At 42.0% G+C, this 21,041-nt stretch overlaps 1 protein-coding gene across 1 annotated transcript in view; it reads left to right on the forward strand.

Moving 5' to 3' along the window:
* USP37 (ubiquitin specific peptidase 37) overlaps positions 1-16,281 on the forward strand; it is a 65,149-nt gene extending 48,868 nt beyond the window's left edge. Inside the window, exons 17-23 of the mRNA XM_049768020.1 lie at positions 633-888; positions 2,946-3,112; positions 8,016-8,076; positions 11,325-11,440; positions 11,880-11,949; positions 14,109-14,247; positions 15,715-16,281. Of these exons, the coding sequence (XP_049623977.1) occupies positions 633-888; positions 2,946-3,112; positions 8,016-8,076; positions 11,325-11,440; positions 11,880-11,949; positions 14,109-14,247; positions 15,715-15,802 (897 nt within the window). The 3' untranslated portion in view covers positions 15,803-16,281. The remainder of the gene's footprint in view (positions 1-632; positions 889-2,945; positions 3,113-8,015; positions 8,077-11,324; positions 11,441-11,879; positions 11,950-14,108; positions 14,248-15,714) is intronic.
* Positions 16,282-21,041: the final 4,760 nt, after the last annotated feature.

The following is a 21,041-nucleotide window of genomic DNA, read 5'->3' on the forward strand; positions in this document are numbered from 1 at the left end:
TTGCTGGATGTGGCCCCAAAACCAAAAATATTAATAATAATGATAATAATAAAAAGGAGTACTACATGTACTGACAGAATATTTCTAGTATAATCCATATATATCTGAGAGAAAAAGGCACCAAAAATAAATCTAGTAGTTATCTCCCAGATGATGGAATTTGACTGCACTTGCTTTTATTATTTTGTCTTCCAAATGCATCTGAGAATATAGTTATATGTTATATTAAGAAAGTTAATATGTGGGGCCAGAGAGATAGCATGGAGGTAAGGAGTTTGCCTTTCATGCACAAGGACAGTGGTTCGAATCCCGGCATCCCATATGGTCCCCCGTGCCTGCCAAGGGCAATTTCTGAGCATAGAACCAGGAGTAACCCCTAAGCACTGCCGGGTGTGACCCAAAAACAAAAAAGAAAAAAAAAAGAAAGTTAATATGTATCCTTACATAATTATTATTGAAAAAATAGCAAGACTTGCTGAGTTTATATATTAGTTACTAGCTATTAGTTATGAAATAATCCAAAGCATCCAAAGAAAAGAAAATTTCTAGAAATGGACTGACTCCAGAGACTAGAAGATTGCTGTATTGGTGTGCATTCTGATTTTCTCTAAAAAAATCCTGTTCTCGTTCAGGATTCAAAATCCCACAGAATAGAACCTTGTAAGGCTGAATCAGAAAACCCAGGATATGATGGGATGAGTGAGGAAGAGCTCCTAGCAGCTGTGTTAGAGATAAGTAAAAGAGAAACTTCACCATCTCTGAGTCGCGATGATGATGAGAAACCAACCAGCAGCCCAGATACTGGATTTGCAGAAGATGATATTCAAGAAATGCCTGAAAATCCAGACCCTGTGGAAACTGAGAAATCCAAAACAATTACAGAATTGGGTAGGTTTGCTGAAAATAAATATTTGTTGATCAAGGTATGGCTGTGTTTTAAAGTGTTAAGCTGCTGGTAGAACTGTGGCATTCTTTTGATGGATAGCAAGAGAAAAATTAGTATTCTTGGGAGCACTTAATGTATGTCAGTTTGGGTCATTTTTCCTCTTACCACTGCTCTCAAACTCTTGTACTCATACTCAAACAGTTTTAATTTTTCTGTATCATAACTTACAACCATGAGGGCTAGAGGGATTATATATATATAGTACAGCTGCTCTCACCCATATTCTAGTAGCACACACAAGCAATGTTTGAGAGACTGGCCAGTGTTCACTGCACTGTTCACACACACTCGTCAGAGGTTAAATCCCTTTCTCTGTGCTGACACACACCTGGATTTGGTGCAGCCAGAATCATCTACAGGAAAATATCCTGGATCACGCTTAACACATGTGAAATAGCTGAAATTTTGAGTTCTCAACCGTTCACTTGTGAAGCAGGCTTTCTCGGCTAGTTTATCTGGCTTTTTATTTAACTGGTAGTCACCACCCTGAGCTATCATTGGTTAAATTTTTCCCTATTGGTTAATGTCAGCATAAAGTTATTGATAGGCAAGTCTTAGGAATATAATATTCTGGGGCCGGGTAGGTGGCGCTGGAGGTAAGGTGTCTGCCTTGCAAGCGCTAGCCAAGGAAGGACCACGGTTCGATCCCCTGGCGTCCCATATGGTCCCCCCAAGCCAGGGGCGATTTCTGAGCACATAGCCAGGAGTAACCCCTGAGCATCAAACGGGTGTGGCCCAAAAAACCAAAAAAAAAAAAAAAAAAAAAGGAATATAATATTCCAACAGTAATCCACCACCAATGTCAACTTTTCTTTTCTCTACCAGTGATCTCATGCTCCTTCTATTCACCCCCTCAGCCAACACCATCTCCACTGCCACCTGCCATTTTGATAGGCATACCTCAAAATTCTGTGATTATGGTTTAGATCTCATGTTTTCAATGTTGTTGAGTTTGTGCTTTGGATATATAGCTATATCACTCTCCTACTTCACCTGTATAAACAAGGCCTCTCATCCCTGTCCCTCCATTGCTTTGCTTTCCTTTCTCATATTTTTGTGTGTCGTTTCCCCCCCCCCCCCAATTTCTTTCCTTCTCTGTTCTTGTCCTCCCTAATCTCTGGGGTGAAGGGTGATCTAGTCATCCTCCCTTTACTACAGTACATTTCCTTATCCAGTTATTCTATATACCATAGACAAGTGAGATTATTTTGTATTAATGTTTTTCTTCTTCTGGCTTACTTCACTCAACATGATTTCTTCTAGTTCCAGCCAGGTTGCAGCAATCTTCATGATTTCATCATTCCTTGCAGCTGTATCATATTCCATTGTGTATATGTACCATAGCTTCATAATCCACTCATCTGTTCTTGGACACCTTTCATTTTTTATTATCTCATCTATTGCATAAGGGTTTTCTCACATTTAGTTGGCCAGAATTTAAGTTAGGGGCTGGAGCAATAGTACAGAGCAATAGTACAAGTAGGTTGCTTGCCTCGTATGAAGTTAATCTGGGTTGGATTCCTGGCACTCTCTATAGTCTCCTGTACCTAACCAGGAGTGATCTCTGAATGCAGAGCCAGGAGTAACCCCCATGAGGTCCTAATATCAGATAAATAAGTAGAGGCCATGGATATTACTCAGTTTTCTGCATTGACTGAGAAATCTGCATCTGTATATGGTGTAAAAATCGTATCTCCCAGCAAATTATGCATGAGTTTAGCATGAACAGTTTAGTTGAACAGTTGTCATCCTAGTCGTAAGATTTCAGGGGCCAGAGCGGTTGCGCAAGTGGTAAGGCATCTGCCTTACATGCATTAACCTAGGACAGACCGCGGTTCGATCCCCTGGTGTCCCATATAGTCCCCCAAGCAAGGAGCGATTTCTGAGCGCATAGCCAAGAGTAACCCCTGAGCGTCACCGGTTATGGCTCAAAAACTAAAAAATAAATTTCATTTCATGAGAGATGACCTCCCATTTGTGTTATGTCCTGATTCTTCAGATTCTGCCAGTTTTACTGAGATTACTAAAGACTGTGATGAGAATAAAGAAAACAAAACTCCAGAAAGTTCTCAGGGAGAGGTTGATTGGCTTCAGCAATACGATATGGAGCGTGAACGAGAAGAACAAGAACTTCAGCAGGCACTAGCTCAGAGCCTTCAAGAGCAAGTAAGATATTCATAATGCAACTTTCTCTACAACCTATTTTTCACACAAACTTGAACCTTAGAAGTCAAGCACTTACTGTATGTCAGGCATTGTTTCAAGTCGTTTACTTACAGTAAGTCATTCTTTTTTTGTGTGATTTTTGGGTCACACCCAGCAGTGCTCAGGGGTTATTCCTGGCTCCAGGCTCAGAAATTGCTCCTGGCAGGCACAGGGGACCATATGAGACCCCAGGATTCGAACCGATGACCTCCTGCATGAAAGGCAAATGCCTTACCTCCATGCTATCTCTCCGGCCCCTAGTAAGTCATTCTTGGAGGGGTTTGTTGGGTCCCACATCTGGCAATGCTCAGAGCTTATTCCTGGCAGGCTCTGAGGATGATGTGTGTTTCTGGGGTTAAAATCCAGGTCACCCTATGTGAAGGCAAATGTCCTACCCACTATACTGCGCTCTAGGCTCCCCCCCCCCTTTTTTTTTCTGTTAGCCACACCCAGCAATGTCCAGGGCTTACTCCTGGCTCTGCACTCAGAAATTACTTCTGACAGTTCTTGTGGGGAGGGGCCAGAGCATTAGCACAGTAGTAGGGTGTTTGCCTCGCTGATCCACGATGGACAGTGGTTTGAATTCCCAAGTCCCATGTGATCCCCCAAGCCAGGAGCGATTTCTGGGTGCATATGTTCTGTAGTAACCCCTGAGCGTCACTGGCTGTAGCCCAAAAACCAAAAAGAAAAAGAAAATTCTTGTGGGGAACCTAATAAGATGTTGGGGTGAAGGGAAAAGCAGGTGGGCCACATATAAGGCAAGTACCCTACTCACTGTACTATCTTTTCAGCCCCAGAAAATTATTCTTTTCAAAGCACAAGACTTCTTTGAGACTTTGCCTTGGATTGGGAACCAAGTTGGTAGTTTTTTATACTTTGGAAATCCAAATGCAATGGAATATACTGTTGGTTAGCCTCTGGCTGTAATTCATTGCCTGATAAAGCAAGATCTGTTACTTAAAATCATCCCTACTCCCACTTTACTTTGTAACTTGTAGAAATAGTACACCACTGTGATTTTATCATTAATTTTTTTTGTTTGTTTTTGCTTTTTGGACCACACCCAGCGACGCTCAGGGGTTACTCCTGCTTATGTCCTAGGCTAGCGTGCACAAGACAGATGCCTTACCGCTTGTGCCAACCGCTCTGGCCCGATCATTAATTATTTTTAGGCTAGTACATTTGATTCACAGTATAAATTCTTTCCTTACCAAATTATATTTAAGCATCTGACTAACAAGAATAGTATCTGAAATTGAAGCTACTGTTCTCATATTTATGTAGTAACCTATTCTTCAGATTTTAGTTCCTTTACACACTTGTATTTGCCAAGTCTGAGTAAATTGTTGTTGTCACCTTGTATATTTCAGGACCCCAGTTTTCCTACCATTGGTTCTCATGCTGGGTGATGACCTGGGCCATATGTTGCTAGGAGCAAAACCCTGGCCTTGCATATGTTCTCTTCTCCAGAGCTACTACCCTGTCCCCCTAAAGCTGTTGCTTTTTGTTTGTTTGTTTTTGGTTTTTGGTTTTTGGATCACACCCGGTAGTGCCTGGGTTACTCCTGGCTCTATTTTCAGAAATTGCTCCTGGCAGGCTCAGGGGACCATATGGAATGCTGGGTATCAAACCAGAGTCTGTCCAGGATTGGCTGCATGCAAAGCAAACACCCTACTGCTGTGCTGTTGCTCTGGTCCTGCTTTTCTTATTGTAGCAGTCTTCTGAGATTTCTACTGATGGGTGCTTTTTTCCTTTACTAATTCTATCAATGTAGTCCAGGTACTTTTAGGAATTAGACTACTATAACAAGACTCCCTCAGATGTTTGCAGTCTTACTGTTTGCAAATAGTCAAACTTAGAAATCTGATTTCTTGGCTGGTCCGATGGCAGTGGTTTATCAGAACTTATTAACGTTAGTATCACAAAAGTTGGTATATAACCCCCCACTGCTCAATTTGACTGGCTTTAAAAAAAAAATAAAAAATAAATCTGATTTCTCTAGTTTTACTAATCTTAACTGCATGTTAATATTATTTCAGAAGTTCTAAAAATACTAATATGGGAGTGAGGGGCAGAGAGATACTACAGCAAGTAAGGTTCTTGCCTTGAACAAGGCCAACCTGGGTTTGATCCCTAGAATCACCGAGTACCACGAAGATTAGTTTCTGAATACAGAGACAGAAGTAACCCCTGAATAATGCTGGGGTTTGTACAAAGAACTGATGCCTGGGTTGTTTTGATGATATAATTGATCCTGGGGTATGTCATGGGCATCTAGATTTCTTTTGTTTGTTTGTTTTGGTGCTACATCGGTGATACTTGGGTTACTCCTGGCTATGTGCTCAGAAATCGCTCCTGGCTTGGGGGACCATATGAGACTCCCGGGATTGAACCCTGGTTTGTCCTGGGTCAGCCTTGTGCCAGGCAAACGCCATACTGTTGTGCTATCGCTCCAACCCTGCATGTAGATTTCCTCCTATCTCTTCTTTCCTCTTCTCCCCTCCCCTATCTTTTCTTCATGTCTAATAAAGGTCTGTCTGTTAATTCCCCCAGAGATTCTAAATTGCAGCGCCAGGTTAAGAGCTGCTGCTTTTTTTGTTTGCTTTATTTTGAGGGGCTTATTCCTGGCTCTGTAATCAGTCCTAGAGGGCTCTGTGGGCATTAAGGGATGGCAGGGATTGAACCCAATTCAGCACATGTAAGGCAAGAACCTTTCACATTGTACTATCGCTTCAGCCCAAGATTAAAGAACATTTGCTTTAAAACTTTTTTTGTTTTGGTTTTTGGGTCACACCCGGCATCGCTCATGGGTTACTCCTGGCTCCATGCTCAGAAATCGTTCCTGGCAGGCTCAGGGGACCATGTGGGATGCTAGGATTCAATCCAGCGGCCTTCTGCATGAAAGGCAAACACCTTACCTCCATGCTATCTCTCCGGTCCCATCTTTAAAACTATTTTATAGCCAGTTGTTCTATATCCTTTATTTTATGAGAAATACTTCCAATGGGCCAGAGCGATAGCACAATAGGATGTGAGTTTGCCTTGCACGTGGTCAACCCGGTTTTGATCCCCAGCATCCCATATGGTACCCTGAGCCTGCCAGGAGTAATTTCTGGGTGCAGAGCCAGGAATAACCCCTGATTACTGATGGGTGTGGCCCAAAAACCAAAAATAAAATACTTCCCAAGCTGCTATATTACCAAGATGTGTATATGTTCAATTATTTTATAAATAATTATATAGTCATTTATTTAGAAAACATTTACATAAAAGGCCAGAAGAGTTTTTGTTGTTGTTTTATTGTTGTTATTGCTTTGGTTTTTGGGCCACACCCGGTGACACTCAGGGATTAATCCTGGCTATGCACTCAGAAATCGCTCCTGGCTTGAGGGGGACCATAAGGGACGCTGGAGGGTCAAATGGTGGTCCGTCCTAGGCTAGCACATGCAAGGCAGATGCCCTACTGCTTGCATCACTGCTCTGCTCTCATAAGGCCAGAGTTTGATTTTTAATAATAATTCCTTATATTTCAGGGAGAAAATTGAGCAAATCCTCTTTTTCATAGTAAATAAAATCTAGATTTTGAGAAAAGTATAAAGTAATTCTATTTATGTATTTTTTCACATATTGTCTACAAATAATATTTTATTAGTAGATGAGAGAAAAAATGTTCTTGTCACTATCCCTGTTAGCAGCTTGCTACCATGTACCAGATACTTTATAAATATGAGAAAAAGGGAATTCTATCCTATTGTCATATGTATTAGCTCTTCATTAACAAGGTCAATCATTGGGGCCGGCAAGGTGGCACTAGAGGTAAGGTGTCTACCTTGCAAACACTAGCCAAGAAAGGACGGTGGTTCGATCCCCCGGCATCCCATATGGTCCCCCCAAGCCAGGGGCAATTTCTGAGCACTTAGCCAGGAGTAACCCCTGAGCATCAAATGGGTGTGGTCCAAAAAACAAACAAACAAACAAGGTCGATCATCACACTAGAAAGTATAACTTTTGTTGTTGAGTTTGTTTGGCAGGATGGAGTAGGGGGTGTCTCCCCAGTGTTGGGAGGACCATGTGGTGCCAGGGATCTAACTGGGGATCACATCATGGCACTCTATGGCAGGTGTGTGTTCCAGTGCTTTCACCTACCTATCAGGACCATAGAAGAGATAGAATTTAAATCTTTATTTTAGCAGATTGAACCTAGGGCCTTGCTTTTCCTATTGAATCCCCTCCCTGGCCCCTTCCAGGTCTTTTTAACCCATAAGGTTATGCTTTACTAGGATAGTGTTAGTTTTTGGTTTTGGTTTTGGTTTGGTTGGGATTCATACCCGGCAACACTCAGGGGTTACTCCTAGCTCTGCACTCAGAAGTCACTCCTGGCAGGCTCAAGGAACCTTATGGGATGCCGGGATTTGAACTGGGCTCTGTCCTGTGTTGGCCATGTGCAAGGCAAATGCCTAACTGCTATGTTATTGCTCTGTTCCAAAGAATAGTGTTAGAAAAAACAAAGTTCTTCTTTTCCCTAGAAAGTCATTTCAAGGGGGGCGGTGAGGTGGCGCTAAAGGTAGGGTGTCTGCCTTGCAAGCGCTAGCCAAGGAAGGACCTTGGTTCGATCCCCCAGTGTCCCATATGGTCCCCCCAAGCCAGGGGCAATTTCTGAGCACTTAGCCAGGAGTAACCCCTGAGCATCAAACGGGTGTGGCCCAAAAAAAAACAAAAAGAAAAGAAAAAGAACGTCATTCCAGGTTTTGGTAAACATAAGAACCACATTGTTAGAAAGGACCTTCAGAATAGCTCATTTTATTCTTGTTAAATAAGTTGTGAACTAGTGCCTCTTTACCTTAGTTTTCTTTTGTCATTTTAGGAAGCTTGGGAACAGAAAGAAGATGATGATCTCAAGAGAGCCACAGAGTTAAGTCTCCAAGGTAAGGAAGTTGTGTTTGTTTGGTTTTTTTCTATTTTCCCCAAGGTGAAATGACACGAAAGAGCATGTAAAATACATTCAATTTGGGTTTTGTTTTACGGGAGGGAGTAGTTTCTTTGGTGGACCTCCTGCCAGGAGTCACTCAAAACTGCTGAGATTTCACTGACCATTCTCTTACACTTTCAGTCCCATTTCTTTTTTTTTGTTTTGGTTTTGGTTTTGGTTTTTGGTTTTTGGTTTTTGGGTCACACCCGGCGGTGCTCAGGGGTTACTCCTGGCTGTCTGCTCAGAAATAGCTCCTGGCAGGCACGGGAGACCATATGGGACACCGGGATTCGAACCAATCACCTTTGGTCCTGGATCGGCTGCTTGCAAGGCAAACACCTCTATGCGATCTCTCCAGGCCCTCAGTCCCATTTCTTATATGGCTATTTCTCCTTCCTTAAGCTGTAGTGGAGAAAGATCATGGCCAGTAATTTAATTTTCCCAAGACAGGTAACTTAATGTTTCTCAGTGACCTTTTACGTTTTTATTAGACATTTTTGTAAGACAAAAAAAAGCACTTTTTGTTTTGGTGCCACACCAGGCAATGCTCAGGGCTAATTCCTGGCTCTGTGCTATGGGAATTACTCAGGGGACCATTTTGGTATACAGGATTGAACTGGGGTTGGCTGCATTCAAGACAAATGCCTACCCACCATACTATTGCTCCAACCCCCTCAGAACTTTTTTTTTTTTTTTTTGGTTTTTTGTGGGGGTCACACCCGGCAGTGCTCAGGGGTTACTCCTGGCTGTCTGCTCAGAAATAGCTCCTGGCAGGCACGGGGGATCATATGGGACACCGGGATTCGAACCAACCACCTTTGGTCCTGGATCGGCTGCTTGCAAGGCAAACACTGCTGTGCTATCTCTCCGGGCCCCCCCTCAGAACTTTTATGCTACCCTAGTATTTGGTTGATCATTTAGTTCAGTATCTAATCCTGGATTTTTAATTATTGTGGAATTGTTTTTCCTTATGGACAGTTGTATTCTTCTGGTTCATGTCAGAAGTCTTAGATTCAGAATAGTTATGTGGAAAGCCTAAAATTGTTCTTTTTCTTTGAAAGCTTAGATCTTCTTTTTGCTTCTTAGGAGATCTTAGAAGATCTCTTTATTTCTAGTGTAACGATGTGCCTAGATGAGAATCTAGCTCATTCATTATTCTGGGCATCTCCTGTATCCTTTCTTGCGGAGAGAAGGGCTACACTGAGCTCGGTGGGGGTGGGGGTTCACACAGTGCTCAGAGTGCTGTGCAATATCAGAGCACTGGCCTCCAACATGAAAGCATGTGCCCATCTCAAGGTTAGTACGTATCTTGAAGATTCAATGACATAATTTGGGCGAGTTTGCAGCCTATCTCTTGAACACCTGTGTTTTGTTTGATAAAGATAACTGTGACTTTGTTTCCGCAAAGTTTTTATAATTTTATCCTTCATTTTTTTTTGTTGTTTGGTTTTGTTTGTTGTTGGGAAGCCACACCAGTGGTGCTCAGGGATTATTCCTGGTTCTGAGTTCAGGGATCACTTCCAGCTGGCTCAAGGAATTATGGGGTGCCAGGGACTGAACCCATGTCACCCTCATGTAAGGCCTTCCCCTTATGCTTTCCCCTTCTTTGATCTAATCTCTCTTTGAAACTTTTATTTTAAGGAGTAGGGACCAGACCTGGCAGTTTTTAGGTCGTGGCCCTGGTTCTCTGCTCAGGGATCACTCCTAGTTAAGGAGTGATCAGGGGACCATATGCTGTGCCAGGGATTGAGCCCAGGTCGGTCACATGCAAGGCAAAAACCTTATATTCTGTGTTATTTCTGCAACTAACCTTTTTGCGGTCTTGGAGAAAGGGGTTGGTGGTTAGTTTTGTTTTTGTTTTGGAGTATCACCTACTGTGCTCATGACTTACTGGTTGTGCACTCAGGGATCAAACCCAGTTTGGCTTTGTGCAAGGCAGTTGCCTTATTTCTTATGCTGTCTATCTGGCCCTTTTATGATTTGTTTTTTTTCCTGAAGATTTATGTACTATTTGTATGGTGGTACAGCATACAGTTTCTAATAGGGAATTTGGTGAAATTGCATTTAGTTCTATTCCTGTCCTTTTTTTATTTCTTATTTTTATTATATCACCATGATTTACCAATGACTTCATAGTACAGTCATTTCAGGCATTAAATGTTCAAACATCAGTCCCACCACCTGTGTGACCTTCCTTCCCTTCACCAGTGTCCCCAATCATGCACCCACCCTATAACCTGCCTCTATGCAGGCACAAACAAATTTACTTTATATTGCTGGTTACAATACAAAGTCAACTGGAATTATCCATTATTTGATAATTTAACACAGACCAATTTGAGATGATTGTTATATCTTCCCATAGTATTACTAAAGTCAGTGCCTAAGGACTTACTGGGCTGTGGTTGGTACTTGATGAGCCTTTTGTGCTACTCTTTAGGCTCTCTGAAGTGAGTAGGTTACTATTCAAATTTCCCATCAGATTTCCTATGATCCTATTGGGCTGACACTATTAGACATTAAAGTGACACGTGGCCACAAGCAGCCACACAGTTCAGGAATTTATAGATCTAAAATAAATTTGGTGGCTTGGAAGTTGAATAAGTTTAAGTTGTGGAGCTGGGCCCTTTCTGTTGAAGGGTGTCGGGTTGTGTTGGACTGCTGTAATTCAACAGAAAGGGAAATGTGTCTCTCCATCCTTTGCGAGAAGACTAGAGTGCATCAGCATAGACTTAATATCTGGGAAGTATTGGCAGCCATTATTTCCTTCTGGAACTTGGCTGGACTAGTTTTCTGCTAGAATCCTTTCTTTGTTTTATTTGGGGGCCATGCTCCACAGTGCATGAGGGCTACTCCCAACCTCCCAATTCAGTCACAGCAGTCCATGGTGTATACAGTCTGTCTCACAGGCAAAACTTGAGGTCCACCTCTTTGAGCTCACTCTGGCTCCTCAGTTTTACTTCTTTGTTTTAAAAGTTCTATCACCTTTTACATACTTAAAGGCAAAGGAAACCTTTTAATACGTTTCTGATGTCTGAATTGGTTTTCCCCAGAGTAGGCAAGGATATTTGAAACCCTGTGATAATTACATATTATATTTCCTTAGAATGTTAATGTGTGCCTCAGATTTTCTTCTTTTATTACTCAGATTTCATGGTTTCCCTTGCGAGATCTTTGACCCAACTTTGTCTTTGTGTTCTTCAGAGTTTAATAGCTCTCTACTGGATTCCTTGGGTTCTGATGAGGACTCTGGGACTGAGGATGTTTTAGAGATGGAATACACAGAAGCCGAAGCAGAGGAGCTCAAAAGAAATGCTGAGGTGAGGCTGTTTGCTTATAAAATGTTCCTACAGTTCTGATATAAATGAGAAGCAAGGAAACATAAGTGTGAGGCAGCCAGTTCCATTACCATGCTACATGCTTGCTCGGGGATGATTCTGGTTCCCCCCTCTATACAACAGTGAGGCCTGTGTGAATTCTGTCTTTAAAGAATATCCCGGTCCCCACTCCCACAAGCTCCATAGCCAAGCACCCATGACTTACAGTGACAGCAGGAGAGGAGAATGAGTTTGCATGTGACTCAGTGTCTCACCATCTGTGTCTGCGGCCCTGACTGAGCTTCAGAAACAAGGACAATAGCAGACACTGGATTTTATGGAGTCTCGTTGACACACTAAAACATAGTATAAAACATAGTTTAAATGTGGTATTTGCCTTTATTCATATGGCGTGTTAAAGTCCTGCCCATTTTCTTTTCAGACAGGAAATCTTCCTCATTCTTACCGGCTCATCAGTGTTGTCAGTCACATTGGGAGCACTTCTTCTTCTGGTAAAGTCATGTTATTTGGGTTTTTATTTGATGTATATATGTGTGTGTGTGTGTGTGTGTGTAAAGGCTCTACATACCATGATCCCACTTTGGGAAAGTGATTCTGGAGCAGGAGTTGCTGCAGGAAATAATTCAAATTACTATTAATGATTTTTAATCCAAATTAAAGAAGGTGAATCTCGTGTTGTCAGGTAGCTTTCTGTTTTTGGAGCAAGAGAGAGTTAGCTGCCTGCCAGAACTGCAGTTTTTCTTGAGTTCAGAGGCCATCCCCAGGCTAGGGAGTAAGGACAGAAGGCTTATCCTGAGCCAATCCCCTAAGTTTGAAACATGTAAAACAAGATGATAAGTAAGAAAATCTCTGTTTGGGTGAAACCAAGTTGTAAATAAAAGGATACAAAGAAACCAAGTATGATCTTTGTTTTGGGTGAAACCAAGTTGTAAATTGTGAATCAACATATATGGTATAATTTTGTAAAGAGGAAAAAAAAAGTAGTATTTGCTCCTTACTAAGTTAGCCTAGATTTGTAAGGTATAAGGGTATTTTTAATCACCATGAATTACAAATTTGCAAAGCCATTCATGATTAAATTGTAGGTGTACTGTGTTCTAATACCAATTCCTTCACCAGCGTCTCCAGTTGTCCTCTCTCCACCTCATCTGCCTCTATGATAGGCACTTTTTCTCTTTTTTTCCTCTTTTTCCCCTTTAAGGTACTGTGGCTTCCAATACTGTTACTGATAGGGCACTCTACAGATAACTTTACTTCCTTTCAGCAACTAGTCCTGATCCAATGAACACTGCCCTCTATCACAGTGGTCTCTTCCCTGACCTCTTCCCACACCTGTCCCACTGCAAACTTCCTGCTCAAAACCAGTTTTCCTGCTCTTGAGCATGTTATTCCTCTACTGTAGTTTTTTATATCCCACATATGAGAGATCATTCTGTGTCTGTCCCTCTCCCTTTTGACTCATCTCACTCAGCATGAAACTCTCTAGTTCAGGGGTAGCGAACAAGTTCGACACAAAGAGCCAAAATTTTAAACTGTGAGAGTCAGAGAGCCACACCACGCAGTGACCTGCCAAAAACAGACAAACACTCACACAAAAGCATATAATTTTAACAATAATATATGAAACACATATTGCATTTTTCCATTTTGAGTGAGGGTCAAAATCCTGCAGTGATGGTGAGGGTGTGCTGCGTCCTCCACACTAAGAACTAATGGCAAGATGTGACCCAACATGTGCCACACAGGTCCCCCCACTCGCTGGCCTGTGCAGTTGTTTCCGAGGGATGGGAGACGGGATGCCGCAGCACCTGGGGGCGGGACTATGCGCTCGGAGATCTCTCAGATGTCCCTCCTCAGAAGCAGCAGAACAAAATATATTTATAAGAAGATTGTCCCTTAATTATCCTCCCTTAATTATCTGTATGTGGTTTTGTGTTTATAATAGTCTTTACAAACATTAGTGAGAAAGGTAGATAGGGTTTCTCTATTGCTAAAAATGACATGGTTGTCTGAGTCACTCTTTTCTCAAATTTTCCATACCTTAGACAAATTTGATCTTTTTATTTAAAAAAAAAAAAAACTCAGGGGCCAGAGCAATAGCACAGCAGTAGGGCATTTGCCTTGCATGTATCCAAACCTGGACAGAACCTGGTTTGATTCCCAGCATTCCAGCAACTTCTGAGCACAGAACCAGGATTAACCCCTAAGCAGAACCGGGTATGACCCAAAAAATTAAAAAAAAACAAACCTCAAATTTTTTGCTGTTTGTTTGGGGGCCATATCTGGCAGTGCTCAGAGATTACTCCAGGGATTTGTCCTGGTGGGATCAGGAGACCTTACAGGGTACCAAAAATCAATCTTGGTTGACCACATGCAAGGCAAATACCCTACTTACTGTGCTGTCACTCTGGCCCCTAAAACACCTTGATTTTTTTTTTGTTTGTTTGTTTTTGGGTCACACCCGGCAATGCTCAGGGGTTCCTCCTGGTTCTACGCTCAGAAATTGCTCCTGGCAGGCTCAGGGAACCATATGGGATGCCGGGATTTGAACCACCGTCCTTCCGCATGCAAGGCAAACGCCTTACCTCCTTACTTTACTATCTCTCTGGTCCCTAATACATACCTTGATTTTTAACATTATGTACTTTAGGTCATTACATCAGTGATGTGTACGACATTAAGAAGCAGGCGTGGTTCACTTACAATGATTTGGAGGTATCGAAAATCCAAGAGTCTTCTGTGCAGAGTGATCGGGACCGAAGTGGTTACATCTTCTTTTACATGCACAAGTAAGAGACTTGACTGTGTTTGAAGCCTTGAGCTATTCCCTTGACATCTTTCTTCCTAGGATGATAAGAATGTTCCTGTTGCTTAGTTGATGGACAGTTCTGGGAGTTTGGTTAGCTTTACTTAAGAGATTGTCTCTTGATGTTTTCCTTTTAATCTAAAAGATTTTGCTTTTATCTAGATACTGCAGGGAATTTAGGCTGCTTTATAGTTAAGGAACTTGGCAGTACTCCTGGCTTTGTGCTTAGGCAGTACTGGCAGATCATATGTGGTAGTAGGGAATCAAACTGGGGTCAATCACATACAAGTCATCTTAATAACTCCTGTACCAGCTCCTGGCCTAGCACTAGTTTGGCTTTTGGTTATTGCTGTTTTTGGATTGTTTGAGTCTGGTTCGCCCCGCCCCCCCCCCAAAGTTTTGTATGTGTGGTGGGGACACTCTAGCAGTGATCAGAGGGCATAGGACCACTGACCAGACCAGATGCTTCAGTGCTGGGCCCAAGGATATGATACTCTCTGGACCCTGCAGTATGTGGGTATCTCCAGGCTTTCGGGGGTTGAACCAGCATGATCTCCTGGGCCCCAAAATAGTTTTTTGGTTTTTTTGGGCCACACCCGGCGGTGCTCCGGGGTTACTCCTGGCTGTCTGCTCAGAAATAGCTCCTGGCAGGCACAGGGGACCATATGGTACACCGTGATTCGAACCAACCACCTTTAGTACTGGATCAGCTGCTTGCAAGGCAAACACTGCTCTGCTATCTCTCCAGGCCCCCCAAAATAGTTTTTGATAAAAATCCATTCTATCAAAAAAAATTTTTTTTAAATCCATTCTATCAACTTTCTTTGTCTTGTTTGAGGTTTTTGTTGTTTAGTTTGGGTGGGCCACACCCAAATGTGCTCAGAAGCTACATTTAACACAGTGCTTGGTGCAGGGGTAACTCCTAGCAGTTCTTGAGAGGGATGGAACCCAGGCCTTGGTGTAAAGCATGAGATCCAGCCGGTTACACTCTCTTGACCCATCTCTTAGATCTTTTGGCCTTCCATATGCATCAGCTAAAAGACCTGATTTATGTGAGTGGGAACTAAATAATGTTTATATTAGCTATTCCCTTTTCTTTTTATCTCTAGTCACTCTGCCCTATCTTAATCAGTGCTCTGGATTAAGATGATCAATTTAATGAGCAACATATTTAATAAAATTTAGGCACCACGGTTCTAGAGAGAAAGTATAGTGGGTAGATCATTTGCCTTACACACTGCCAACTCAGGTTTGATCCCTGGCACCCCATATAGTCCCCAAGTCCTGCCAGGAGTGATATGTGAGTACAGAGCTTGGAGCACCACTGGGTGTGTGCCATCCGACCCAGCCCAAATGTAAGCGCCAAATGAGATTATGCAGGCTGTCTCCAGTGCTTGTTTTTGTCCCTCCTTTGGCTTTTTGCTCACTGAATTTCATGTTTCATTTTAAGGGAGATCTTTGATGAGCTGCTGGAGACAGAAAAGAACTCTCTGCCCCTTTACATGGAGGGAGGGAAGGCCATGCGCCAGACCTCCTGAGAATCCAGGATCACAACGTGTATTGCACAGCCTCTGACCACTCCACCTCGGCTTGATCCAGGAGCAACACACAGCTCAGGGCAACACCAAAAGATGAGACACTAATTGTTCTATGGAAACCTGTTTTTACACCTGTCCCCATTATCCTCTTTCTCCTACATGTGTGGCACTTCCTTTTTGTCTTAGGGGAGTACCTATTATAAATGTGTGCCTCTGTGTGTACATATGTACGTGCATGCACATTTCTTTGGAAGGATGGAACATCTGTGTGTGTGCAGTTTACGTGGAATGAATGGAGCCTTAAAAGAGTCAGGTTGAGCCACCAGAGTATTCTTGCTCAAAATTAATAGCACAGTAGTTGGAAGAAGAAATGAAGTTGCCAGAGTACACTTACCAGAGAAATGGGCGGGGATATGTATATCTCATGCTCTGCGTGTTTCTCTTCAATGGGCTTTGAATTCTCCTTTTCCTTGAGAAATTTCACTAGTAAAGTTCACTGGAAAGCCAGCGCGTCTTATTCTTATGACAGTTTGTCCTCCTTGCAAAGGAAGGGTATTTCTGCCACCAGACTTGAGCTTTTTTTAAAAAAAAAAAAAACAAAAACAAAAACAACTATTTCGTGGATACGTAAAGCTTTTGCTATTTACAAGCAGTCCCAAGAAATGGACTGTCGGTGCTTTGTAACATACTGATGGTTCCACATTTGATATTCTTTTTACAATTTGCATTTTCTTTAGATTCCCTCATCAGTGTGTTCGTTCACCTTATATTGCCTACATTATGATGGTGATGAAGATAGAGTCTTTTCTCTTTTTTTCTGCTCTTTACAGAGTAAGCGTTACCCTAACGGACTGCATCCAAAACTTTGAGAGGTAGGAAAATAATAATTTCCCAGTTGGGACTCACCCAGGGAGTAAGTACTTTTAGGGATTGGGAAGAATGTTACCATCTGTTTCTCAGAAGGAAGAGGACAATAGGAAGGTTCTGTGAAAGTTAAAACTACTATATCTAAATGCCCTACCACTTGAAATTAAGTATCTAAGCTATAGGAAGGAGAATAGTTTGTGCTGTTCCCCATTTATGGATTTCGCTTATAAAGCAGGGTAGCGATCACAGATGTGCTTTACTTAAAGGTCACAGTAACAAAGGTGCAAATTCTGTTTCTCGCACTCTTATGTGCTTTAAGCTGAAGCTCAGTGTGACTGTGACATGAAGTTCTGCGTGACCACCAGTTGCCCCAGCCAGTCTGAGGAAGAAATTGGTGAAACCATATAAAGAATGAGTTTGAAGGGATTATTTCTGTCTACAGATCAACTTTTGATCCCTAGGATCATTAGACTCACAGAGCTAAGTTTAGGGAAATAAAACATCAGTATTTTCCTTTATGTTTTTGTTTTCTAATAAGCAAGATTCTTCAGTTCTAAGGTAGGGTGGAACTATATCAGACTTTCAAGAGGAGAAGACTGTTTAAAGTGCATAATTGCAGAAGATGAACCATCTTTCTCTGAAAGATTGCCTTAAGTATGCTCCAGTTTCGCACTTAAAACTGGATGTTTTTATACAGTAACCTCCTCTATAATTTTGAATCGTTGAATTGTTAAATGGCCCCAGCATTTTTGCTTAACTACTGGTACAAACTTTACCTTCTACCATTGACCTACATTTTATCATTTTAGATGTTCAGAATATATACATATATAAAGTGGTTCAGAAGTAGAATATGCAAGGGTAGTAAATATAAAACAGAGATGATAATTGTTTGGAGCTTTGTTTTCAAGCTTTTTTTTTTTTTTTTTTTTTTTGCTTTTTGGGCCACACCTGGTGACACTCACAGTTTACTCCTAGCTATGCGCTCAGAAATCGCTCCTGGCTTGGGGGACCATATAGGTCACCAGAGGATTGAACCAAGGTTCGTCCTAGGTTAGCGTGTGCAAGGCATACGCCCTACCGCTTGCAGCCCTCAATCTGGTTTTCTAAGAGTGAAGTGTTAATTTAAAATTCTTTAGATATTTATTACTCCTGTGTCTCCATTTGAAAGGCACTGGGCCTTTCAAATAACTGGGCATGATTTGAAGTGAGGGCTACTTTAGGGGACATAGAAAAGAAATCCATAAGCTTAGATGACCCATAAAGTACTCTCATTTGACTTGCTTTTGGTAGCATGCATGTGTATGGTGTCGAAGCTCACTTTGCTTAGAAAACTCATTTAATTGGATTGTCATGTCTTAAACAGAACTTGTTAAAAATTGGCTGGTGGAGTAGATAAATTAGCTAAGATTCACAAGAACTGGGGGCTTGATTTGTATTCATTATTTCTCCACCATATTAGCCTTCCTTCCTGTCACCCTTCACAGTTCTCATCCCTCTCATTCCAAAATTTCTTTCTCATTTTAGTTCAGTAGAAAATTAGTGTAAAAAAAAAAAAAAAAAAAGATACCCTGTTGGACCATGTAAATGGGCTTTATTTTTATGTTGTCTATTTCAAAAACATACGTAGAGAACATATTTTTTTTTTCCTTTCATGCACCATGATTAAGTTGCTCAGTTTTGGGGCCGGAGAGATAGCATGGAGGTAAGGCGTTTGCCTTTCATGCAGGAGGTCATCGGTTCGAATCCCGGCGCCCCATATGGTCCCCTGTGCCTGCCAGGAGCAATTTCTGAGCCTGGAGCCAGGAATAACCCCTGAGCACTGCCAGGTGTGACCCAAAAACCAAAAAAAAAAAAAAAAAAAAAAAAAAAGTTGCTCAGTTTTCAAGAAATGAGGCGTTTGGACGAGTTAGATGGGACAGAGTGTTCACTCACCAGGAGCCTGCACAATGGCTTGCCTTCCTCTTAAACATACCAGACATGGGGATGCTTTTCAGTTACTACATCACACTGGCACTTGACAGCACTTCATCTTGCTGCACACATTGGTTCTCATCAAATTTTTGAGAGAACTTACTGTTTGTTGCCCACTGTTAGAGAACACTGGAAAGTTGCATGTGGCCAGACCCATTGAATACTTTCAGAGTCCTGACTAAACCTAAATTTAAGCCTACAAGACAGTTTTCGTAAGGGAATCTTCTTTGTACATGAGCACTAAACAAAGCTCTGTCAGCAGACTAGAATGCAAAGCAAGTCCACAGAGTGTTTTCTTATCTGTTGGTTTACTTGCCGTGGTGTGTTCATTTCAGGACTAACTTAATAATTGCTCCATCAGAGTTATGAAGATGTTTACATTTAGGATATAGGCAGTGAAACATACAGGTGAGCTCACTAACTCTGGAAGACAGACACCACACTGCACATGCCTTTATTTTTCTCCTTAAATTCTCTCATTAAATTCTTCTAAAAGAAGCTTTAAGAATTAAGACCTCAACAAGTGAATTCGTGGATGTGTTTATTCCCTATTGCAGCTTTGTTATGTAACTTTATAAATACAGCTCCACCCATGTACACCCTCAGGTGTCATAGAATGAAAATCATCAGGGAAGCCCCAAATGAAGGTGTTTCTTGGCAGTGTTTCCTATACCTGTGAGTGTTAGGAGTCTAGAGAGTGTGTTGAGGTGGTGTGGGTAAAGGGGTTGGAAACCCAAACTAGGTAGCTAGTAAATTCATTTGTGTTCTGAAAAGAGATCAAAACAAATGGAAACATTGTCCTCCACCCTCATCTCTGTCCTGGAAATGACTACAGCAGTGTCTACTCTCAGTCACTTTCCCCCCACTCTATGTAACAGGCCCCTGTTAAGTAACCTCATTTTATATCAAGGACATGCCGCTATACTTCTAAATATATATGTGTGTCGCTCTTGAATACAAATGAGGATTTTTTTTTTCCTCAAAAACTTCCCAACACCAGCCCAGTATCAGGTACAAGTCACATCACATGTCCCCATAAAACAAATGCTCTTTTTTTTCCGATCTTGCTTTATACTGATATTTCTTCAAATTTGTACAAAAATGGAAAGTTTTCTGCCTTCTAAGACATTACTACTACATGCTAATTTTTTCTTTATTGTTCGTTTTTTTGTTTGGGGCTCATACCCGGTGATGTTCCTGGCTCTGCACTCAGGAATTATTCCTGGAGGTGCTCAGGGAACCATAAGGGATGCTGGGGATCGAACCCAGGTTGGCTGTGTGCAAGGCCAAGTGCCCTACCCACTGTACTATCACTCTGGCCCCAATTTTTTCCTTTATTGATGTTATTAACATCTAGAAATAGTTATCTTTTACTAAGAAACGAGTTTGATAGGCCTTGCGAGTTTTGTGACAATTATTTCACTGTTACCACAATCATTGACTCCCTGATAGCATGCTTTGATCTCCACACAGTCGTCTCTTTCGTTGTATCCTATTTATTATACACAGCTAGTACATTTTTCCTTTCTGTGTGTGATGTGTGTCTGAGATGTTGAGGTCTTGTCAACCAAAAGTGTGCCGTGTGAATATAGATGTACACACGTGTCCCCTGGACATGAAAACAAAATGTGTGTGGGTCTGGATTACGACCCAGGTTTGGTCAAATGCCAAAACAGCCACTTATGGAGCTGGTCTGTGTGAGGATCAGGGTGCGAGTGAGTCCATGTGTGGTTCTTCGCCTAATCTCTCCAGGTTACCCTCCTGTTTCTCTGGCCTCTGGTGCACATTGTTTACTGATGCTGACAAAGGGGAAGAGAAGGAAGCTTCTAGCTTCACCTAATTGAGCCACTCCCAGGTCTGCTACAGCTCTGGCCACATAATTTGTAAGATGATTTTCTTTGTGTTCCAAGTGACTTTTGATTCTGAGACCTTATGTTTTGTATGGAGCAGCACTTTATCTGTGTTTTAGCAGAACAGTTTCTCTGTACCCTTGATGGTTCCCCCCCCCAATGGTTTTTACTTTTCTTTTAAATTATGCATAGAGTTGTTTTTGTTTTTTCTGTGGGTGCAAAATTAAAGCCTTTATTAACCTTGTGCTGGCTTGACTTATTTCCAGAAGGACATATTCTTGGCAGACACTTAACACCCAGTGAGGGCTATGGAGTTCTCCTTTGGGCTTAGCATTCCCTGTAGCACCAAAGAAAAAGGAGTGGGGCCGGCCATCATGGCCCAGCCAGCACCCGCAGGAGTCTTCACCGGCCAGGGGTTCAGGGTAATAGTTTATAATTTACAAACCCAAACCATTGGCCTCAACTGAGCTTTTCTGGGTGGGGGTGGGGAGGCACTCAACCAAGGATTCCAAAGGGGCTCTAGAACAAGGTTCTCATCTCATCTCTGT

Source organism: Suncus etruscus, chromosome 2 (genome assembly GCF_024139225.1).
Source record: "Suncus etruscus isolate mSunEtr1 chromosome 2, mSunEtr1.pri.cur, whole genome shotgun sequence".
Taxonomy (NCBI): Eukaryota; Metazoa; Chordata; class Mammalia; order Eulipotyphla; family Soricidae; genus Suncus; species Suncus etruscus.